The sequence below is a fragment of the Mercenaria mercenaria genome, chromosome 5 (assembly GCF_021730395.1).
Source record: "Mercenaria mercenaria strain notata chromosome 5, MADL_Memer_1, whole genome shotgun sequence".
In the NCBI taxonomy this organism is placed as follows: Eukaryota; Metazoa; Mollusca; class Bivalvia; order Venerida; family Veneridae; genus Mercenaria; species Mercenaria mercenaria.
The window spans coordinates 63636000-63658587 of record NC_069365.1 but is presented as its reverse complement, the minus strand read 5'-3'; the positions used below and the strand labels follow the sequence as shown (position 1 = coordinate 63658587).

Sequence of the window (22588 nt, the reverse complement as noted above, 5' to 3'; positions counted from 1 at the left end):
GCTAGTTCCACGACCTTTACATCGCCAATCTTTAACCTCTCCCTATCCAGCTAGCCCTGTGACCTTTAAATCGTCAATCTTTAACCTCTCCCTACCGAGCTAGCCCTGTGACCTTTACATCGTCAATCTTTAACCTCTCCCTACCGAGCTAGTTCCGCGATCTTTACATCGTCAATCTTTAACCTCTCCCTACCGAGCTAGCCCTGTGACCTTTACATCATCAATCTTTAACCTCTCCCTCCCGAGCTATCCCCGCGACCTTTACATCGTCAATCTGTAACCTCTCTCTACCGAGGTAGTCCCACGACCTTTACATCGTAAATCTTTAATCGCTTCCTACCGAGCTAGTTCCACGACCTTTACATCGCAATCTTTAACCTCTCCCTCCGAGCTAGTCCTGCGACCTTTACATCGTCAATCTTTACCTCTCACTACCAAGCTATAGTCCGCGACCTTTACATCGTCAATCTTTAATCGCTTCCTACCGAGCTAGTTCCGCGAGCTTACATCGCCAATCTTACCTCTCCCTATCGAGCTAGTCCCGCGACCTTTACATCGTCAATCTGTAACCTCTCACTACCGAGCTAGTCCGCGAACCTTTACATCGTCAATCTTTAATCCTTCCCTACCGAGCTAGTTCCGCGACTTTACATCGTCAATCTTTAACCTCTCCCTACGAGCTAGTTCCGCGACCTTTACATCGCAAATTTCACCTCTCCCTATCGAGTATGACCTTTACATCGTCAATCTTTAATCGCCCCCTACGAGCTAGCCCTGTGACCTTTACATGGTCAATCTTTAACCTTTCCCTACCGAGCTAGTTCACGACCTTTACATCGTCAATCTTACCTCTCCCTCCGAGCTAGCCGTTGACCTTTAAATCGTCAATCTTTAACCTCTCCCCTACCGAGCTAGCCCTGTGACCTTTAAATCGTCAATCTTTAACCTCTCCCTACCGAGCTAGTTCCGCGACCTTTACATCGCCAATCTTTAACCTCTCCCTACCCAGCTAGCCCTGTGACCTTTACATCATCAATCTTAAATCGCTCCCTACCGAGGTAGCGCTGTGACCTTTACATCGCCAATCTTCACCTCTCCCTATCGAGCTAGTCCCACGACCTTTACATCGCCAATCTTTAACCTCTCCCTACCGAGCTAGTTCCGCGACCTTTACATCGTCAATCTTTAACCTCTCCCTACCGAGCTAGCCCTGTGACCTTTACATCATCAATCTTTAACCTCTCCCTCCCGAGCTATCCCCGCGACCTTTACATCGTCAATCTGTAACCTCTCTCTACCGAGGTAGTCCCACGACCTTTACATCGTAAATCTTTAATCGCTTCCTACCGAGCTAGTTCCACGACCTTTACATCGCCAATCTTTAACCTCTCCCTACCGAGCTAGTCCTGCGACCTTTACATCGTCAATCTTTACCTCTCACTACCAAGCTATAGTTCCGCGACCTTTACATCGTCAATCTTTAATCGCTTCCTACCGAGCTAGTTCCGCGAGCTTACATCGCCAATCTTCACCTCTCCCTATCGAGCTAGTCCCGCGACCTTTACATCGTCAATCTGTAACCTCTCCCTACCGAGCTAGTCCCGAGACCTTTACATCGTCAATCTTTAACCTCTCCCTACCGAGCTAGTTCCGCGACTTTTACATCGTCAATCTTTAACCTCTCCCTACCGAGCTAGTTCCGCGACCTTTACATCGCCAAATTTCACCTCTCCCTATCGAGTTGACCTTTACATCGTCAATCTTTAATCGCCCCCTACTGAGCTAGCCCTGTGACCTTTACATGGTCAATCTTTAACCTTTCCCTACCGAGCTAGTTTCACGACCTTTACATCGTCAATCTTTAACCTCTCCCTACCGAGCTAGCCCTGTGACCTTTAAATCGTCAATCTTTAACCTCTCCCTACCGAGCTAGCCCTGTGACCTTTAAATCGTCAATCTTTAACCTCTCCCTACCGAGCTAGTTCCGCGACCTTTACATCGCCAATCTTTAACCTCTCCCTACCCAGCTAGCCCTGTGATCTTTACATCATCAATCTTAAATCGCTCCCTACCGAGGTAGCGCTGTGACCTTTACATCGCCAATCTTCACCTCTCCCTATCGAGCTAGTCCCACGACCTTTACATCGCCAATCTTTAACCTCTCCCTACCGAGCTAGTCCCGCGACCTTTACATCGTCAATCTTTAACCTCTCCCTACCGAGCTAGTCCCGCGACCTTTACATCGTCAATCTGTTCCTCTCACTACCGAGCTAGTTCCGCGACCTTTACATCACCAATCTTCACCTCTCCCTATCGAGCTAGTCCCGCGACCTTTACATCGCCAATCTTTACTTCTCCCTATTGAGCTAGTCCCGTGACCTTTACATCGTCAATTTTTAATCGCCCCCTACCGAGCTAGCCCTGTGACCTTTACATCGTCAATCTTTAATCTCTCCCTACCGAGCTAGTCCCGCGACCTTTACATCACCAATCTTTAACCTCTCCCTACCGTGCTAGTTCCGCGACCTTTACATCGTCAATCTTTAACCTCTCCCTACCGAGCTAGTCCCGCGACCTTTACATCGCCAATCTTTACATCGTCAGACGTTACCTATCACTACTGAGTTAATTAAAAACCTTTACATATTCAGCCTTTACCTCTCTCTAATGAGCTAACCTCACGACATTGAAATCGTCACTTATGAATCGTCAATATTTACATCTCCTCTCTGCGCTAGCCACAGGACTTTTACCTGTCCGTACTAAGCTAAATCACTACCTTTACATTCGCCATATTTACCTTTCCGTACTAAGCTAACTTAAGACCCTTATACCGTCAATCTTTACCACTTTCTACTGAGCAAATGTCACGGGCTCTATATCGTCAACCATTTCCTCCACCTAATGAGCTTGTCCCACGGTGTGTACATCGTCAGTCTTTATCTTTCTCTAATGAGCTAGTCTCACGACCTTTACATCAGCAATCGTTACCTTTCTCTAATGAGATAGCCTCACAACCTTTATATCAGCAATCGTTACCTTTCTCTAATGAGCTAGCCTCACAACCTTTACATCGTCAGTCTTTACGTTTCTCTAATGAGCTAGCCTCACAACCTTTACATTAGCAATCGTTACGTTTCTCTAATGAGCTAGCCTCACAACCTTTACATCAGCAATCGTTACGTTTCTCTAATGGGCTAGCCTCACAACCTTTACATCGTCAGTCTTTACCTTTCTCTAATGAGCTAGCCTCACAACCTTTACATCAGCAATCGTTACCTTTCTCTAATGAGCTAGCCTCACAACCTTTACATCAGCAATCGTTACGTTTCTCTAATGAGCTAGCCTCACAACCTTTACATCAGCAATCGTTACGTTTCTCTAATGAGCTAGCCTCACAACCTTTACATCAGCAATCGTTACGTTTCTCTAATGAGCTAGCCTCACAACCTTTACATCAGGAATCGTTACCTTTCTCTAATGGGCTAGCCTCACAACCTTTACATCGTCAGTCTTTACCTTTCTCTAATGAGGTAGCCTCACAACCTTTACATCAGCAATCGTTACCTTTCTCTAATGAGCTAGCCTCACAACCTTTACATCAGCAATCGTTACCTTTCTCTAATGAGCTAGCCTCACAACCTTTACATCAGCAATCCTTACCTTTCTCTAATGAGCTAGCCTCACAAACTTTACAGTGCCAACCTACCGGGCTAAGTTAGTAACCTCGCGGACGAAGAGGCAGACATTAATTATGTACTGTAGCTATACGTACCGTGCATATTTCTCCCAAGATATGTATGGCTTTCTTTTCATCCTTCTTCATTTTCTTGGTCATTTTATCGAAAGCTTGCTTCCAATGGTGTTCATACAGTTCATGTCTAAACCTTTCTGCCAGTGAAGAAGGTGTGGTTAGATTCAGATCCAGACTTTTTGTCTGTTTTGGTGTTGTGAGTTCTTTTAATCTGATAAAGTATACGTAACAGGTGGTCATTTCCTATTTATATTATCATATTATAAATCACAATGCAAGAGATCTTATAACAAAAAGGGATAATCCACTAAATAATGTTGAAATAAAAAGAAGATGAGTGTAGCTAAGTGTATACTGATTTAAAGGGCCAAAATTAACATAAAAAGACTATTCCATGTCACAAGTGTACTTAACCATGTTTCACAGGATTACCTTCTATTTGCTTCCTCATATTTCTTTTTCATGTCAGATAAATCTTGTTCAATATTGGTTAGATCTTTTTTGCTTCCCGTATCTTTTCTCTTTTGAAGCTGTTGTGAGTATTTCTTAAATTCTTCAGACAGTCTATAATATAATTTAACACAAATTTAATAAAGGGTTGGACATGAGGCAAATCTCTCTCTCTCTGCGTGCGTGCGCGCGTGTGTGTATGTGTGTGTGTGTCTGTGTGACATTTATTTAAACAAGACTGGTGTCACAATCTCTTTCGATGGAACCACTTCATTGTCTGTCTGAAAACGGCTCGATAATAATTTAAAAGTACTTTCATTTTTGCTGTGATGAAATAAACACAAGGCTCAGGTACAAATTATTACTGATACAAACATAACTACACAAACATATATCACAAGCATAACTTTACAAACATAATTTCAAAAACGTAACTACACAAACATAACTAGACAAATATAACTAAACAAACACAACTACACAAACATAACTAGGCAAATATAACTATACAAACATAACTATACAAACATTAATACACAAACATAACTACACCAACATATCTTCACAAGCATAACTACACAAACATAACTATACAAATATTACTGTACATCTATAACTATAAAAACACAACTACACAAACATCACAGTGACTATATAAACGTAACTACACAAACATAACTAGGCATAACTACACAAACATAACTATGCAAACATAACTGTACAAACAAAACTATACAAAAATAAATGTACAGACATATCTGCACAAACATATATATTCAAACATAACTATACAAACAAAACAACACAAAAATAAATGCACAGACATATCTGCACAAACATATATATTCAAACATAACTATACAAACAAAACTACACAAAAATAAATGTACAGACATATCTGCACAAACATATATTAAAACATAAATATACAAGCATTTCTAATGGAGTGCAAGTAATTCGGTTACAAATCAAATCTAGTTTTTATTTATTATTATTTATTTATTTTGTTGGGTTTAACGTCGCACCGACACAATTTTAGGTCATATGGCGACTTTCCAGCTTTTTAATGGTGGAGGAAGACCCCAGGTGCCCCTCCGTGCACTATTTCATCACAAGCGGGCACCTGGGTAGAACCACCGACCTTCCGTAAGCCAGCTGAATGGCTTCCTCACGTGAAGAATTCTACGCCCCAAATGAGGTTTCGAACCTACATCGATGAGGGGCAAATGGTTTGAAGTCAATGACTCTAACCACTCGGCCACGGAGGCCCCTTATTTATTATTACAAAGATACAAAAAATGTAGTTGTTTTTTGCTTTTTGAATAGAAAACATTTTTCATTTACCTTTTATTCTCGACTTTACTCTGATTCAGTTCGTTTCTCAGTGCCTCTATTTCTTTTACCCGTTTTTCCGTCTCATTCGCTGCTTCCCTGTTCTGTTTCGTAAGAGTATCGTTTAGTGTTTTTATATCTACATTCTCTATGTATAATACATCAATTCTTTCATTTAGTTTTACACAAACAGCATCTAGCACCATCATGCTCGCCTTAAGATCATTTTGTTCTTTCTCCAATTCTTTTAAATTTATCAGCACCAAATCTGATTCAAATTCCATTGGAAATGTTTTACTTATCTCGTTATTTTGTTTATTTACAATAGTTTCCTCTTCGCACTGTTGGAGACGAACTAATAACATTTTAAAAGATTTTTCAAGACAGTCATATTCTTTCTGTAATCTTGCTTGGTCTTTTTCAGCGTTTTTCAGTCTAGCGTTTAATGATGTAGGTGCTATATCAGTGTCAGAATCCTCCGTTTCTGTTTCCGTGGAGACCGATACGCGTCTGTTGGTTGGGGCGTCTTTGCACATTGTGAAAGCATTAAGAGTCTGTAAATTATAAACTAGCAGTAAGTTACATTCTAAAATAATGTTAAACATTGGTTTATCATGTCAGCAACATTACACTTATAAAATATGAATTCATGGAAAATAGCAGAGAACATACTGTATTTTCAGCAATACAAAGTGGAGCGTACATTTTATTCATTCAACATGTTTCTAATGTCTGACTTTTCATTTATATATATACCTTACTATAAATAGTAACAAAAAGGCAGTTGAAAACGGCCATTACGGCCGCCGATGGCGGATCCATAATGGCGCAGTGCTCCTCACTCGCCACTATTATAATGGCCCCGGGTAACCAGAACGTCCGCGCGCTTTGACGTTGACGTATCCGGGTGAAAAGGTACTGAAAAGTTTTCAGATCGATTCTCAAATAATGATGGCATTGTCGATAAAAAATCAATACAATAATGCGACACTAACATTTTGGACCTTTTATGGCCATTTTTGACTAAGCCAATGACCATAAGTCAGCTTCTAACAGAGCACCAGGAGCACAACTTCATATGCTATATAAAAATCTAGGTCAAATACTTTTTGAAATACATGTGATACAAACATTTAGGCCCTTTAAGTACATTTTGGTTTAAATCAGGGTCATAACTCTGGTCTTGCTGAGCAAAATCCAAAACAAAACCTTAGATGAGCAACTTTACATACTCAATAATATTCCTATAATGTTTCACGACCTGAAGTCAAATTCTTTTACGACATGTGCAAGTCAAACTTTTATGTCATTTAATGCACATCTTATTGTTAGTCCAGGACCACTAACCTTGCCTGAGGGAATGAAATTCCTAAAACTCTTAATACACAACTTCACAGGTTGAAAAATATATTTTTATAATGTTTCATGACTTCAGGTCGAGTATTTTTGAGATACATGCGACACTAGCTTTTTTGCCCTTTTATGCCCATTTTTGACTAAGTCAAGGACCATAACTCAGGTGCGGCTGATCAAGAACGGAACAACAGGTGCACAACACATGCTTATCAGCAATCCTATATGGTTTGATGACTTTTAGTCATTTTTTTGAGATATGCACAACACAAATTTGGACGGACGGACGGACAATTTTTTGACTTAGTCAAGAACCATAACTCTGGTGTCGCCTAGTGAAATAAAAAACAGAACAACAGGTGCACAACATGCTAATCAACAATCCTATATGGTTTGATGACTGTTGGTCAAATACTTTTTGAGATACGCACGACACAAATTTGGACGGATGAACGGACAATTTTTGGACTAAGTCAAGACCATAACTCTGGTGTGGCTTAGTGAAATACAAAAATTCCAGGTGCACAACTTCACATGCTGATCAAGAATCCTATAAGATTTAATGAATTTTGGTCAAATATTTTTTGAGATATGCACTACACAAATTTGAATGGACAGACGCACGGACAACGGCAAATCTAAGTGTCCCCATCCCCCCACCCAGCCACCCCAACAAAAAAATGGGAGTGGGGGGGGGTACAAAAATGAAAATATCCTAGAAATTTTAGAAAACAGAATATACCTTTTTGACGGGACATGCATGGCTATCATCTGACACAATGATCTGTTGGAGTTTTGTAGTAGAGTCTAACATCTCTTTTAAGTCTTCTCTTAATTTCTTGTTCTCGTCCTCACTTTGACTCAACCTTGCTTCTGTCTTAGACAACCTGAAAATATTGCTTTGTCACTCTTTAACGAATCTGAATAAACAGAAAGATACTATCAATAACTGATTTATCAAAATACTCTTATACATTCATTACTATGCTATTATACATAACGCGGACCAAGTTATCGTATACATTCATTACTATGCTATTATACATAACGCGGACCAAGTTATCTTATACATTCATTACTATGCTATTATACATAACGCGGACCAAGTTATCTTATACATTCATTACTATGCTATTATACATAACGCGGACCAAGTTATCTTATACATTCATTACTATGCTATTATACATAACGCGGACCAAGTTATCGTATACATTCATTACTATGCTATTATACATAACGCGGACCAAGTTATCTTATACATTCATTACTATGCTATTATACATAACGCGGACCAAGTTATCTTATACATTCATTACTATGCTATTATACATAACGCGGACAAAGTTATCTTATACATTCATTACTTTGCTATTATACATAACGCAGACCAAGATATCTTATCTGAAGAATATATATAATAATAACTTTGTTTCAGCTCAATTCGCATTTTAGACGGAAATTGAAAGGAATCAAAAAAAAATTAACAATGCCCTGTTATAATCAGTCAAGTGGAAATATTATTAAGTTTATATTTACCATTAGCAGTACCATTTTTATTTAATAGTATCAAAAATTTCATTTTTGTTGTAAATCTGCGTCATATTCACTCTAACTAACATGTTTAGAAAATATGCTAAAACCTCCACGAGAGTTGTCTATCTTCCTGTGTCAAAGCAGTTTTCTTTCTTGACATATCAGCCGGGTTCGTCCTTATACCGGACAGTTCCGTGGCCGGTTTACAACTGGATTTTAGCTCTGCTTCCTCGAGTTGGGCAATCATGCTGTGCAGCTCTGCCCTGCTCATCATTGCTTGGTTCTCCTCCATTCCAACAATTTTCTACAATGGTTACAGTGTATTATCATTTCATTGAAACTTGAGAGCAGTCAGATGTTGTCGCAGACGTTAAATGTTTTGAGAAGTAACCATTGAAGCTTAGTGACTTACAGCCAGGCGCGTAGCTGCCTTTACGCAGATACACAGCTCTGTCTAACAAACACAGTTAAACTGGCTATTCTAAAACATTGTTACCTATATATTTGGTTACAACATGCAACGGCGATTGCTCCGTATGCAATCATCATTGCTTACTTCATAATGATGATTGTACGCAACTTTTTGTTTGAAGTACACATACTAGTATATTAATAGTTAAATTGTTTCAAAATTTCAAGGAATTCATCTAAATCATTTAAGTGTAGATCTATCATGAAAGTAAATGTATTCATTTAATATCCATAATTCTAATAATTTGATAAGGTTTTATACACCTATAAACAAGAAAGTAAAATGTTAAGATGCCTAATAAGATGTAATTTTTGCGTTACAGACTCTGGCCTAACCATATGATATGTACTTAAAATGCAAGTTGAAACACTGTGCGAGTGTACTTTCCTCTCCCGACGACGAGAAAATGCAGAATTTTGCAAATTTGTGCAGCCTTCTCTTTTAAAATTTTAGAGTAAACAGTTTCTGTTCACAAATCAGACTGGTACATAGTATCATTGCCATGTTAACTTTAACTGTGCATGTAGAATGCATAATTGTGACAATAAACGACTCTAGGGCACTGTGTTAAAATGACAAAACATGCTGGAAGTATATTAATGCCCAAAATCGAAAAGTGTAGCTTCTTATCTGATTTGGCCAAAATTAATACTCCTGATTTCGTCATGATTAATCAACGACCAGACATATTATGAAATGATTCCCAATCTATCTATCCAATCAAAGTTTACTTTGAGAAGTCATTTTTGTGGATGATCTACATAGGTGCAACCTTTGCAGCAAAAACACAATTAATAGAGTACAGAGATTGATTTCTAGTTCCTTCAAAAATATTTTACAAAATTTGTGAAGTAAATGTTAAGATTTTTAATCAATAGCTGTAGTTTTGAGTGCTCGCAATGGAAGACAACTCTTGCTTCTGATGTTTTTACAAGCGTACAAACACCATACCAGAATTCGTCAGTGTATTGTCCGTAAGTATTGACCTGGCACTCATGAATATTCTGTGTTTCCGTAAATTAATTTTCGGTTTCCGAACCTAAAGAACGATATAACTATTGAAAAACCAACCTCATAACATGTCGCATGTGCAGAAGCGGAGAAAGCGTTCAGGTTCCAATCTCGGGTTTGTGGGTTCGAGTTTACCATATCATTTTTTACTAGGTGCCAATTCTCTCTGTCAGAGTTTACTTTGAGAAGTGGACCAGGGGCATCCGTGGCCGAGTGGTTAAGGTCGTTGACTTCAAACTACTTGCCCCTCATCGATGTGGGTTCGAGCCTCACTCGGGTTGTTGAATTCTTCATGTGAGGAAGCCATCCAGCTGGCTTACGGAAGGTCGGCGGTTTTACCCAGGTGCCCGCTCATGATGAAATAATGCACGGAGGGGCATCTTGGGTCTTTCTCCACCATCAAAGCTGGAACGTCCCCATATGACCTATAATTGTGTCGGTGCGACGATAAACCCAACAAAATAAATAAATAAATTAAGAAGTGGACCATATTGAATGTCTCCTTATGTGCCACCTGTGTCTGTCAGAGTTCACTTTGATAAGTGGACAACATGGCAGATCTCCATAAGTGCTATCTCTGTCTGTCAGAGTTACATTGAGAAGTGTACAACATGGCAGATCTCCATAAATGCTATCTCTGTCTGTCAGAGTTCACTTTGAGAAGTGGACAACATGGCAGATCTCCATAAGTTCCACCTCTGTCTGTCAGAGTTACTTTGAGAAGTTGACAACATGGCAGATCTCCATAAGTGCTATCTCTGTCAATCAGAGTTCACTTTGAGAAGTGGACAACATGAAGATCTCCATAAGTGCTATCTCTGTCTGTCAGAGTTCACTTTGAGAAGTGGACAACATGGAAGCTCTCCCTAGGTGCCACCTCTGTCTGTCAGAGACTTCTTTGAGATGTGGACCTCTTGGAGGGTCTCCCTAGGTGCCACCTCTGTCTGTCAGGGTTTACTTTGAGATGTGGACCTCATTGAGGATCTTTCTAGATGCCATCTCTGTCTTTCTGTCAGAGTTTACTTAGGCTTCCCTAAGTAATTTTGGTCTGTCTGAGCTTTTTTTTTTCGAGAAGTGGATCTCGTGGTAAAATTTCCGTCTGTCAGAGTTTTCTTTGGGGAACTGACCTCATGGAGAGTTTTCCTACGTATAACTTCAGTCTGTCTGAGCTTTTTTCGAGAAGTGGATCTCATGATACAATTTCCAACTGTCAGAGTTTACTTTGAGAAGTGAACCTTATCGAGGGTATCCAAAAGCACAACTTCAGTCTGAGTTTACTTTGAGAAGGGGATCTCGAGTAAAATTTCTTTTTGTACTATTTCTTTCTCTCTGAGCTTATTTTTAGGAGTGGACCTCATGGAAGGTCTTATCTAAGTACAACCTCTGTCTATCAGTATTTACCTTGAGAAGTGGACCTCATGAAGGGTCTTCCTAGGTGCCACATCTGTCTTTCGGAGTTTACTATGAGAAATGGACCTCATGCACGGTCTCCCTAAGTACAACTTCTGTCTGTCAAAACTCTTTTCGAAAAGTGGACCTCATCGTTAAACTTCTGTCTCTCAGAGTTAGAGAGCGGACAACATGGAGGGACTCCCTCAGTACAACCTTTGTCTGTCGGAGTTTATTTTAAGAAGTTAACCTCATGGAGGGTTTCCCTAAGTATAACTTCTGTTTGTATTCTGTAAGTTTTTTTTCTATAAGTGGTAACACCTCTGTCTGTCAGAGTTTACTTTAGGAAGTGAACCTCATGGAGGCCTCCCTGAGCACAACTTCTGTCTGTCAGAGTTTACTTTAAGACTTGGACCATATGGAGGGTCTTCTACCCCTGTCACTCTATATTTCGTTGATTATCACTTACTTCCTTACTTACCTGCAGCAATTTCTGATTTTCAATGTTAAGCTTTGCCGCTTCAGTGTCCGCTACTGTACCACGAGTTTTAAGCTCAAGGTTGACAGTCTCCAATCTTCGGATCTCTTCCTGGTATGAGGTAATGGCAGTTTCATGCTGATATATCTGAGTCCTGTACATCTTATTTTCAATGACCATTGCGTCTAGCTCCGCCTGTAAAATACGACTTATTCTTCTAGAAAGTACGAAATATTGAGCTGAAAGAATGTTTTTATAATATTGATCTGCAAATTAAGGACAGCTTTCGTCTTTACCAAATGTTACCACATGTATTTAACCGTTTTGCTCTATTCTAATCTACCGTAAAAGTAATGGCCGATTGAGCTTTCAAATCATCAAGGTCACTAACTGCTTCGTCGGACGATAGAAGTGCAGTCATGTGGTCATCTATGATCTATATTCTATGTACAGAAACATATATTATATTTATTAAAACTCACTAAACTCCATTTGAAACTGCCTCATAGCAATAAAAACACGTTAAAATTGTTTTTTGATCAGCTCAATGCTAAAGTGAAGAAAATATAATGTAATGATATTCTAATATCATAAACACAAAATTACTGAAAACATACCTGAAGTGTTTCAGTTTTCGCCTGTAAACCTTCCAACTCCGGTGTCGGCATTTTCTTCGCCTGTAAACCTTCCAACTCAGGTGTCGGCATTTTCTTCCACGCAGATAACGTTGAAGTCTGTAAGGTGCCCGATTTATTGGACGCATTCCATTTATTTGATACAGTTTCATCCTTAATTTCTTTCAGGTCGTATGTATCCTAAACGAAATTAAAATGGACTGTGAACAAAATGCACTGTCTTCAATGATGCTGCCTCAGATCACCTGGGGATCTGCTGTCAACACCTCTAGCCGAATTGTCCTTTTAATATATTTTGTCTTACCTCATATTATGTATTGCTTTCCGATGTTAGGGCAAAAGAAAACTAAAATTTATAGACTTATATATCATTACATGTTTTTCAGTGAATTATCGAAACATTAGAGTGACATCTATCTGTTTAGCCCGGTTATATCACTAGGAATAATACCAGAACCTTAAACGAATTAAAACATGACGTTTTATTGAAGATTTGTAATCTTTATAATTTATGCAATACAGGAAAAAGTCCTAAAAAATTCAAGCCAAATTCTGAAATTTAGGTGATATATGAGCTGAAATTTAGGTGATATATGAGCTGAAATTTTGGTGATATATGAGGGCAGCCTCATTTAGATTTTAATAGTAATGCAAATAAACTAAAATAAAATCAATTAAATGAAATATTAGTATCATTTCTTCATTACATAATAAAGTAGTTCAAAAAGCATTTTATAAATAACTGCCGTAATTGTTTATGCATTTCGAGAAAATATTGATGTTATCGAGTACCCCACCCATCAGAAGTAATATTGTTTATACAAGACTAAGTAACTTAGACTCTATAAAAAGTAGACAGGGTGAATCAGAGCTAATTTAAAAAAAAATGAGTTCGGATCTCAATGATACACATACACCAATGCTGATAAGAAAAATCAGAAACATGACTCATAATCAAATAGATTCTTTCTTTCCTTGATTTCTATGGAAAACCTAGGATCAAGGCCTGTTAATAAAACATGTGTGTGCGTGTTTTACTAACATGTATGTTTTTTAAGTTTGTTAAATTGCTCGGTTTTTTTTGCCATTGCCTGTCAAATACAGTATTGCTTAGTTTATTACTTTATTTTATCATGTTTTAAAGAGCAAACTTCTAGGCATGTAAAGTTAAACAAAAGTACTGTTATATGGACAAAAACATTCAAACAAAATGGGAATACATTCATCTTCACACAAGTCTCGTTTTTCTCGAGGAAAATTATTATACATGTTTTTGTAGGAAAGCTTGTTTATAAAATAATTCTCGGATTTCAATATTTAGCCGTCATTTTCTGGCGGGATTCAAAGTTTCAAATGAAAAGAAAAGAAATTTATTTAAATGTTTTCATTTTCTGTTCCATGACAACACGAATTTCGCAATATCATTAGCTAACATAATGTTGTTCCTTTTTTTTTTACAGAAATGTTTAATATCTTTACAAGAATAATATTTCTATATGAATCTATGTCAAAGAATTATTGACTCGGGTCATGAATGACACGACTTTAATTAATGTAAGGGAGACAATCCAATTTGAAGAGTTTTGCTTTCGCACAGTCAATAATTAAGGGAGAGAATTCTTGAAAATTCTCGGTAAAAGCTGACCTTGTGAGTGCCAGGTCAATATTTACGGACAATAGTCTTGGTCAATGTAAGCACATGCTGAGACACATCATTGGTAAGGCTCGTATTACATGTTTTCTCTGAATGTTTGAAATATTAAAGTGAAATACAATGTATATATGGTGTTTTTACAGTGAAAAATTGGTATTTAGTCAAGTTTAGTCAAAATATGAAACAGTGTTTGTTTTACATGTACGATAAAATATCTATCACTCATGAAACAAATATCTTACATTTTCACTCGTGGCTGTACCACTCGTGAAAATATTGCATCTGGTGTTCACTCGTGAAAGATATTTCAATTTTACACTGAAACAAGCAAATATCCTGTATATATCATATTGTAGTTTATATCATACTGTATTAATCAATTGTCACGCCAGTCCCTGCAGACAATGTAAAATCAATATCTGTTTTCTTTCTAAACGGCATACTTTGATTTTCTCGTATTGATCTAGTCTTGTTTTTTACACGCGTTTCTAAGCAACTACAGAAAAACGACTAGACTGTACAAGTGCTTTACTTTTCGTGAGAAACTCGACCAATGTGTTTGGTATGTTTCATTTGATTTGAAGCTAAATATGAATACTTAAGGCGACCTATAACGCAAATATGCAATTTGAAGGTAGTTAATAGTAAATCAGATTTGTGATATAAAGAGGTCTTGAAATAAATAATATGGTAATTGTTCTTGTGGTCGACTATAAAAAACAGCGGGATTTTCAATCAATTGAACAGGGGAATACAAGTACTCTCTGTATAATAGGCTGGTCATTTTACATTTTGGGGTTGAACTAATTCCAGCATAAACTTTTTGGTGTGGAATAAGTAGTACGTAAGGAAATGAAACACAGAAAAAAGTCCTCAAAAATATCATGGCACATGTTTGAGATATTGCATCTGCACGCATTTGCAATAGCGTGCGAGTGGTGAAATTTCGTATAACAAGGTGGAACACAGTTTTCAGCAATTGTTTATCTTTATTTCTTTACAAATGGTATTCATTTTCAAAGGGTGACAACTTTTTCCGATCATTTTAAGTACAAATGGCATTCATTTTCAAAGGGAGACAACTTCTTCCGATTATTTTAAGTAATCGTCGGGAAAAAGTTGTCTCCCTTTGAAAATGAATGCCATTTGTAAAGAAATAAAAATAAACAACTGCTGAAAACTATGTTTCACCTTGTAATGTGAAATTTCACCACTTGCACGCTATTGCAAATGCATCAAAACGAACATGTGTAACAGTTCTTTGAAAATGGTGAGTTTTTAAAGGCGTTTGACTGTCCGGAAGTGGGACCCCTATAGGCAGTCATTTTCGAAATTCAAAGTTTATATCAGTATACTGACACTTGTTTCGTAAAGTAATATACATGTTTTACATGCTGTTCAATTTTCATGTCAAACAACTCTTTCTTTCTATGATTTGGTGTTTTTTGATTTTTGTTTCTCAAGGCCTACTGCGAAACCTTATGTGTCCTGAAAATATCTATATTACTAAAGTAACCTGTACAGTTAACCGATGACACGATGGCGTAGTGGTAAGGTGTCCGACTTCCACGCTTTGAAATTACCTTAGATCATGTTTTTAATGTGTAATGTAATGCTATCGATTCTGATTTTATTCTGACATCATTTTATATTATTTTGTATATTATATTTTGTATCATATTTCATGAATTTTAATTATTTTCTCTTGTAGTATTTATTTTCTGGAAACGGTAGTAACAAGTAATTTGCCTTTTTATCTTAGATATTTTTAAAACAATTTTTACTCCAATTAAATATGAAATCTTTCTACAAATGTATAAATGAACCATATTAATTACAATAAGTTTTATCAGATAAGTGGTAAGTTTGCATATAGAATTTGGAAAAAAAAAGAGAAGATATGGTCAGACGTAGGACTCGAACCCACAACCCTGAGATTGGCAGCTAAACGCGTTGTCCGCACTGCTACCTGCACATGCGACATTTTCATTGAGAATTATATATGCAATAGTTATATCGCTATCTAGGTTCGGACTACGGAAATATATGGAATATTCATGAGTGCCGGGTCAATACTTACGGACAATCTGTGCGTTTTATTCGACCTGGCGGGGCGGAGTTAATCTCTGAATTATGCAAATAACGGTAATCTCAAAAACGAGCAAATAGGTAGAGCAATATAATTGTTTAATTCCGTAATCTTTCGGTGACCAACGACTAAAATTCAACGCTACATTAATTATAATGTAAGGTACTCCTCATAAAATAAACAAACGTGTTTGTAAACATGGACGGTTCCAAACTGAAGGGGATCCATGCTCAAAAATAATGACAAAATACAATACATATCGCATATCCGTAGCCCTGACCAACCTATAAACCGGGCCAGTCTATTTTATAAGTACAACAACACTGTTGACCCATTTAAACGAGGATTAGACGGCCACTAAATAAGAAATCAGGTTGCCGAATATACTACATATCCTGTACAACAATGCAGTGGACCGTCGCGAAACCCCGCCCCGAACGCACAATATGCCCCAACGATAACGTGATGTTTACAAACATTTTAAACGAAGCGCAGGGAATTCAACATTTTTATAACTTTTTAAAATCTAAATATTTCCAGTTTTTATTAGCTCGGAGGTAAAGCCTATATTCTGAATCATCAGATGATTTGCCGTGTGGGTTCGAAACTCAGAAGCAACAAATAAATTTCGTTTTAATTTTGCATAAAAATAGATTCCTTCATTTTCTCTATGACACAACAACAGAGCAATATCAGAAGCCAATATATGATATATACAAGATATATAGACGAGAAATTTTTAAGTTTAATATCACATCAAAGATGCATTTATCACATATTTGACGTCGTATGAGTGTAATAAAGCCATTATATAAATATGATAATTATAGGTGTTTAGATCTGTATCAAGAAATATGCACGAGTTCATATAATATGAATTTGCACGAGTTCTGTAGCGGAAATATTGCGCGACTTTAGGAGCACAATATCATTCCGCAAAAGAACGAGTGCATATTTCTCGATGCAAATCTAATAATCTTTTTATTACACACGCATACTACACTTATAATTACTATATAAATGATATAATTTGTTCTTATGCCTGAATAAAATTGAAAATATCGTCGTTAAAGAACTTTTAAACGCGACGGAATGCATGAAACTGACGTCACAAATGACGTCAAGCACCCGATATGAAATTGGAACGTCAGTATGGAAAAATATTGACGTTTCAGGTTCCACTGTAACTTAACGGAGTTTAGAAATGAGTATGTAATAATACACTAGTGTAATATAGTTTTGACGTTGACGTTGTTTATCTATAGAAGACGTTGGCTGAATTTAATTGGTCTAAAATAGGTAAAAAAGAAGAAGTTTTGATGTTTCAACAGGAAAAGCTTACATGTGATAAAAAGAATATTACATTTGTGTCTTTCCACTTTGAATTTATTAAATTGATAAAATGCTCGACAGAGCCTCGCAGCCTCGCATTTTATTCATTAAATCTATTTATTGATTCATTTATTTTGTTCTTCTTGGCAGTTTTTGCTAGGGCAAATGGAATTAAGTAATTTTCATTATACATGTGTACATATTATTATGTTGAGTTGTATGTATAGTGTGTTTTAAACAGTATGTCACATTGCCATTTGCCATTATTAATCTATAAATAAAGTCGAGGCATTTCCCTAGTTTTCATTTATTAAGTCGGACACTTACTCACGTGTCAATGCAATGATGGTATAATTAGTCCTAATTTATTTCTGTTGCTTTCTCTAAATAATGGCTGATTATTCTGCGTCTCCCTTATGGCTGCTGTCATACCCGATTATATATGGTCCATTGATAAAATAAACGGATCTCGGGTAACTGTTTATAAGGTAATTCGGCAGAGCCTCGTTACCGCCTAAACGATTACCATCGAGCAGGATGCTCCTATCTGCATATACTAGTACAGCCAGTGAAAGAATCATTTATTCTTAAAGAAAAAATTTACTAATACCAGAAAATAAAGCCAATGTGAATCAACACTTAAAGCAAGCACAGAGCGCCGGCAAGGGCAAGTAGGATAGCTCTCCAAATACTTTGCATAGTCGAGCTAAATCAAATGGAACATTTTGAAACGGACATGCATTTGAAACATTAACAAGAGCTGTCACTATTAGTGTTAGTGGTAAATGCCTCTGAAGCGTGCCCAAGAATTCTACAGTTGTCTACGCAAAATATGCCAGAATAGTTTAGGTATGAATCATTTAGTGACCTTAACCTTGACCTGAGAGACCGGGTCATAAGCGCGACACATCTTCTCAATATGCAAGTTATTTTCAAATCCCTCGATAAATGGCAGAGTTATGGATCAGACAAGACTTCTAAGTGTGACCTTAACATTGGAGCTAGGTGTCTGGGTCTTGCGCATGACACGTCATCTCATTATAGGGAACACTTAATTCAAGTAATTTTTAAATCTCTTCATCGATGGTAGAGTTATGGAAACGACAAGAAACAGACCATGCTAACCTTTAACCTCTAAATGTGACCTTGACCTTAGAGCTAGGGGTCTGGATCTTGCGCAAGACATATTGTCTCATTATGGTCAACATGTATGCCAAGTTGTTTTAAAATCCCTTCATGGATGACAGAGTTATGGACCGGACACGAATCGGACACACAGTTAACCTTTGACCTCTAAGTGTGATCTTGACCTTGGAGCTAGGGGTCTGGATCTTGCGCACGAGATGTCGGCTCATTATGGTGAACATTTATGCCAAGTTATTTCAAAATCCCTTTGTGGGTGGAAGAGTTACATCCTGGACAATAATTTACACGGACGCACGCAGGCGCGCACCCCCACGCACACACACTCACACACGGACGGACAGTGAGATGAACAGTTAATATATTTGGCCATTGGTATTGTGATGTAAAAAACAACTACTGGAAACTTGTCTAATGGAAATAGTGTTAATCAAAGTACAATAATGCAAATGTTGCTATTAAGGTTCACATGATCTTTTTGCATGTTTGCGTGTTCTGCCTATAACCCCTACCAGCACAAATGCATTTGTCATTTCATGTATCGCAGGAGCTGCGCTCTAAGATAAACATCTTCCCTAGACAACATGATACATCTTTCATAATCATGTTTAAATAGCATACGTTGGTGAAATAATTTAATAAAGATCATTATTCAATTGCTTTAGCAAGTAATCATGATAACATATGGCTGACTGTTGCTTAATCAATAACACTAATCACGTGAACCGACACAACCGATCAATAAATAAACACGTTCATTGTAGCAGCTGATTTCATGTTTTTGGTTTTGAATATTTTTGTTGTTGTCTACATCTGACAGATGGTACGTTTGAGATACATCAGTGAACATTGTACACAGTTTCTGTTATATAATTAACCGCTGAAATACACAGACAATATATGTCTGTATAGATGTCTCGTATATAGGCAATTGAATTTTACTATTATACACATATTGTTGAAGTACTACAGAGCATCACATTTATCTTTTAAGGCAATATTTTTGCTCTATTTTTTTAAATGCAGAGTTTGATCATGTTATATATATCAATAAGGCCCGACAAAGAAATTATTTTGTTTCGTTGTCAAACATGTTTCGCTAGCTTGTAAATACTAGACATTTTCATGCATATTTGTGACTTTTGTGAAAAAACTGGGCCGAAGTCGTAAAATGAGTAAACTCATCATGGCATTTGACTTTATTGAATCAACATCATGCTGCACTGAACTTACGCTAATTTCAAAAATGGACATTCGTTTGTATTTAAGATATCGTGGCGGTTTAGCAACGCCTATATTCTTTAAAGTTACATCACCCGTTTTCTAAAAACACATATTTTATGGGTATTTTCTGAGCTTTTAAAAATTGGGCGTGGTAGTAAAATGGATAAAAACACACGATTGCGTAATGCGACAACTTTGAAATTCTGGTATGTTACTAGCAAGATACTGATACAATGGATTTTCTTATTTCAAAAAGGTACTTTTCTGATTTTTAAGGTCTTGGTAAAATAGCAAGTCCCGGATTAACTGTTTTGTTTGTTACATATTAAATACCCTGGGAACTAGTTTAGAAGAACGCTTGGCGGGTCTCGTAAAATACCAGTGCTGGTGACATATGACAAAGCATGCTTGTGACTCTGGCGGAGTTCAAACACGCTCAATAATCTCAGTGAAATTCAGCTGGTGTAAAGAAAAATATATATTAAAAATTGACTTACCTCTTTTAGAATATCACTTTTTACAGAATTTCGTCTGTCAATAGGCTCATTTTTACCGAGCTTCTTCTTCTTTGATCTTTTTCCAATACACGACAAGAAACTCATTTTATACGTTAACAGTTATTTTAGAATGACGTCCTTTTTCTTTGAAAAGCTCTAACAAATGTCAATACTGTTGTATGTTCTTTGACTTAACACTAGACGCATGCATCGACATTCCCTCTGAAACACTTAATAAAGTAGTTCTAATCGCCAATGCGTCTCAGTATGTGACTTAAAGGAAATCGATACTCTCCATTCTGGTCTATCGCGTAATGGCGGACAGGTTTTTGAACACTAATTTTTCCCTTGGCTTGCCCGCAGAGGTTTAAATTAAAGCTGGTTTTTGTTTGTTTTTTGAAATTTTGGTAGAAAAAAATAGAGAGAAGGTTGTATTTGGTGAAGTGAAGGTCAGTTTTAGTGAGTAGCACTACCAGGTCACAGCAGTGTGATTTTGATGTGATTTTACAGTAAGCAAACGTGACAAGAGAAATCTCTCTTAGAAGATATATATAATTTCCTCTTCATTTTATGTTAGTTTAATCATTTTTAAATTTAATTAATTTTAAAATGAGGTAAGGATTTGTTCTCTGTAATGGGTGTGGCTATGTTTGGCAGCTCTTTGAAAGTTAATTGGAGAGGTCATAGTGTTGGCTTTCAAACTTGGGAGGATTTAGACTAATCTTTTACGGCGTTAGATTTCACTTTCTAGCGCAAATTACGGTGAGTCAGTCTAAAATGGCCCAATGCGCTGCACAAGTAAGTTTTGAAATCCTTTAAGATGAAAATAATTGTTCGTTTAAGATAAAGAAATATAGTGTAATACCATTGTTACAAATGTTGGAAATGGTTCAGTTATTAATAGCAAAATATATAGATATATATTTGCTTTTCTTTGTTTGCAGTATTCAAAGATATGCATATGCATTGAATCACGTTAAAATATAGTTTGTTCACTGAATTAAATAAATTTATTGTTTAACTGCGTTCGTTTGGGCCACGGAAGATCTGCCGGAATAAGAAGAGCTCTTCCGAGATGTTCGATTGTGCGTCTTCTGTTTTTAGAAGATCTTTTGTGTCTTCCACCAGATAGTCGGAAGAGGAAGCAGAAATGTTAATCACGTGATCAAAACAGGGCAGCAATTCGACATATAAAACTTACAAACTGAATAATAAACTAGAACAAATAAAATGTTTAAAATTTCTTTTTCAAATAGCACATTAACAATAAAAATCTCTGAAAAAATACATTTAAAAAAAGAATGATATATTTTTTTTCACTTCCGGCAGACGTTCATTCGATTGGGATTTTCTTCCAAGCTTTTCTAAAGCTTCTTGGAAGCTATTCTCTTGGGCCCAAACGAACGGGGCAGTTGACAAACAAGCTTGTCAGGTGAGGTTCTCGCAAAAATGGTAAGATGCCAATTTGGCAGCTTTCACCAGGGCCAAGTTCGGACTTGGAGCCAAAGACTTCAGTGTACAATTATTGCAGTGGTAGCTTTTGAACATTTTAAAATGAAATTCAGTAACTAAGAAATGTTTGGGTCTACAGTCCTCGGATTGGCGGAGGTTGATCATATCCTGAAGATGACTTATTTATTTTGAGATCATTAGGTCGTGGTTACAGTGACCTGGACCAGGAAAACAGTTTCCAGACTATAACCAAAGAAAGCTTGGGCCTAGGATCTCTAATGGACATCACCAACAGAATGATGACCCCTAATAGGTCACAGTGGTCTGCATCAGGGAAACTGTTTTTCGTATATAGCACAACCTATCATATAACCAGAGACATAGACACAATTGTTATCTATGTCTCTGATACAACTTTAAAATGAGCAACACTGGACCTCTCCTAGGTTTTTTTTAAAGCGACTAACCCACGCATTGTGAATTGTGATTTTTAAAATATCACCGAATGGCAAAATGCCGCCACTATTTCATATATCTACATGACACTTATTGGTTGATAAGTTTCTAGTTTCCATATTTATGGGAACATTCGAGTTTTCGCGGTTTTTCTCACGCATCTTTATAAACCGTTGCAACGCTTTATTTTGTAAACATTGATATAAATACAAGACGCGACAGTATTTTATGACACTTTCATCACGTGGGCAGCAAACCATATACTGCGCATGCGTATGTTTTGCTTCCGTCACTAATAATAGAGCGGATACGTAGTATCTATATAAGGATT

At 37.1% G+C, this 22588-nt stretch overlaps 1 protein-coding gene across 4 annotated transcripts in view; it reads right to left on the bottom strand.

The window, feature by feature from the left end:
* Positions 1-21134, bottom strand: part of LOC123557414 (protein SOGA3-like) — a 31959-nt gene extending 10825 nt beyond the window's left edge. Inside the window, exons 1-8 of one of the 4 annotated variants that reach the window (XM_045348856.2) lie at positions 20350-21134; positions 12393-12590; positions 11779-11970; positions 8533-8729; positions 7632-7776; positions 5549-6090; positions 4187-4318; positions 3776-3965 (exon numbers count right to left, since the gene is read on the bottom strand). In XM_045348856.2, coding sequence (XP_045204791.2) covers positions 3776-3965; positions 4187-4318; positions 5549-6090; positions 7632-7776; positions 8533-8729; positions 11779-11970; positions 12393-12590; positions 20350-20454 — 1701 coding nt within the window. In that variant the 5' untranslated portion in view covers positions 20455-21134. Of the gene's footprint in view, positions 1-3775; positions 3966-4186; positions 4319-5548; positions 6091-7631; positions 7777-8532; positions 8730-11778; positions 11971-12392; positions 12591-14432; positions 15090-20349 lie in introns of those variants that run through there. The other 3 variants (XM_045348857.2, XM_045348858.2, XM_053543760.1) reach the window with 3 other exon arrangements.
* Positions 21135-22588: the final 1454 nt, after the last annotated feature.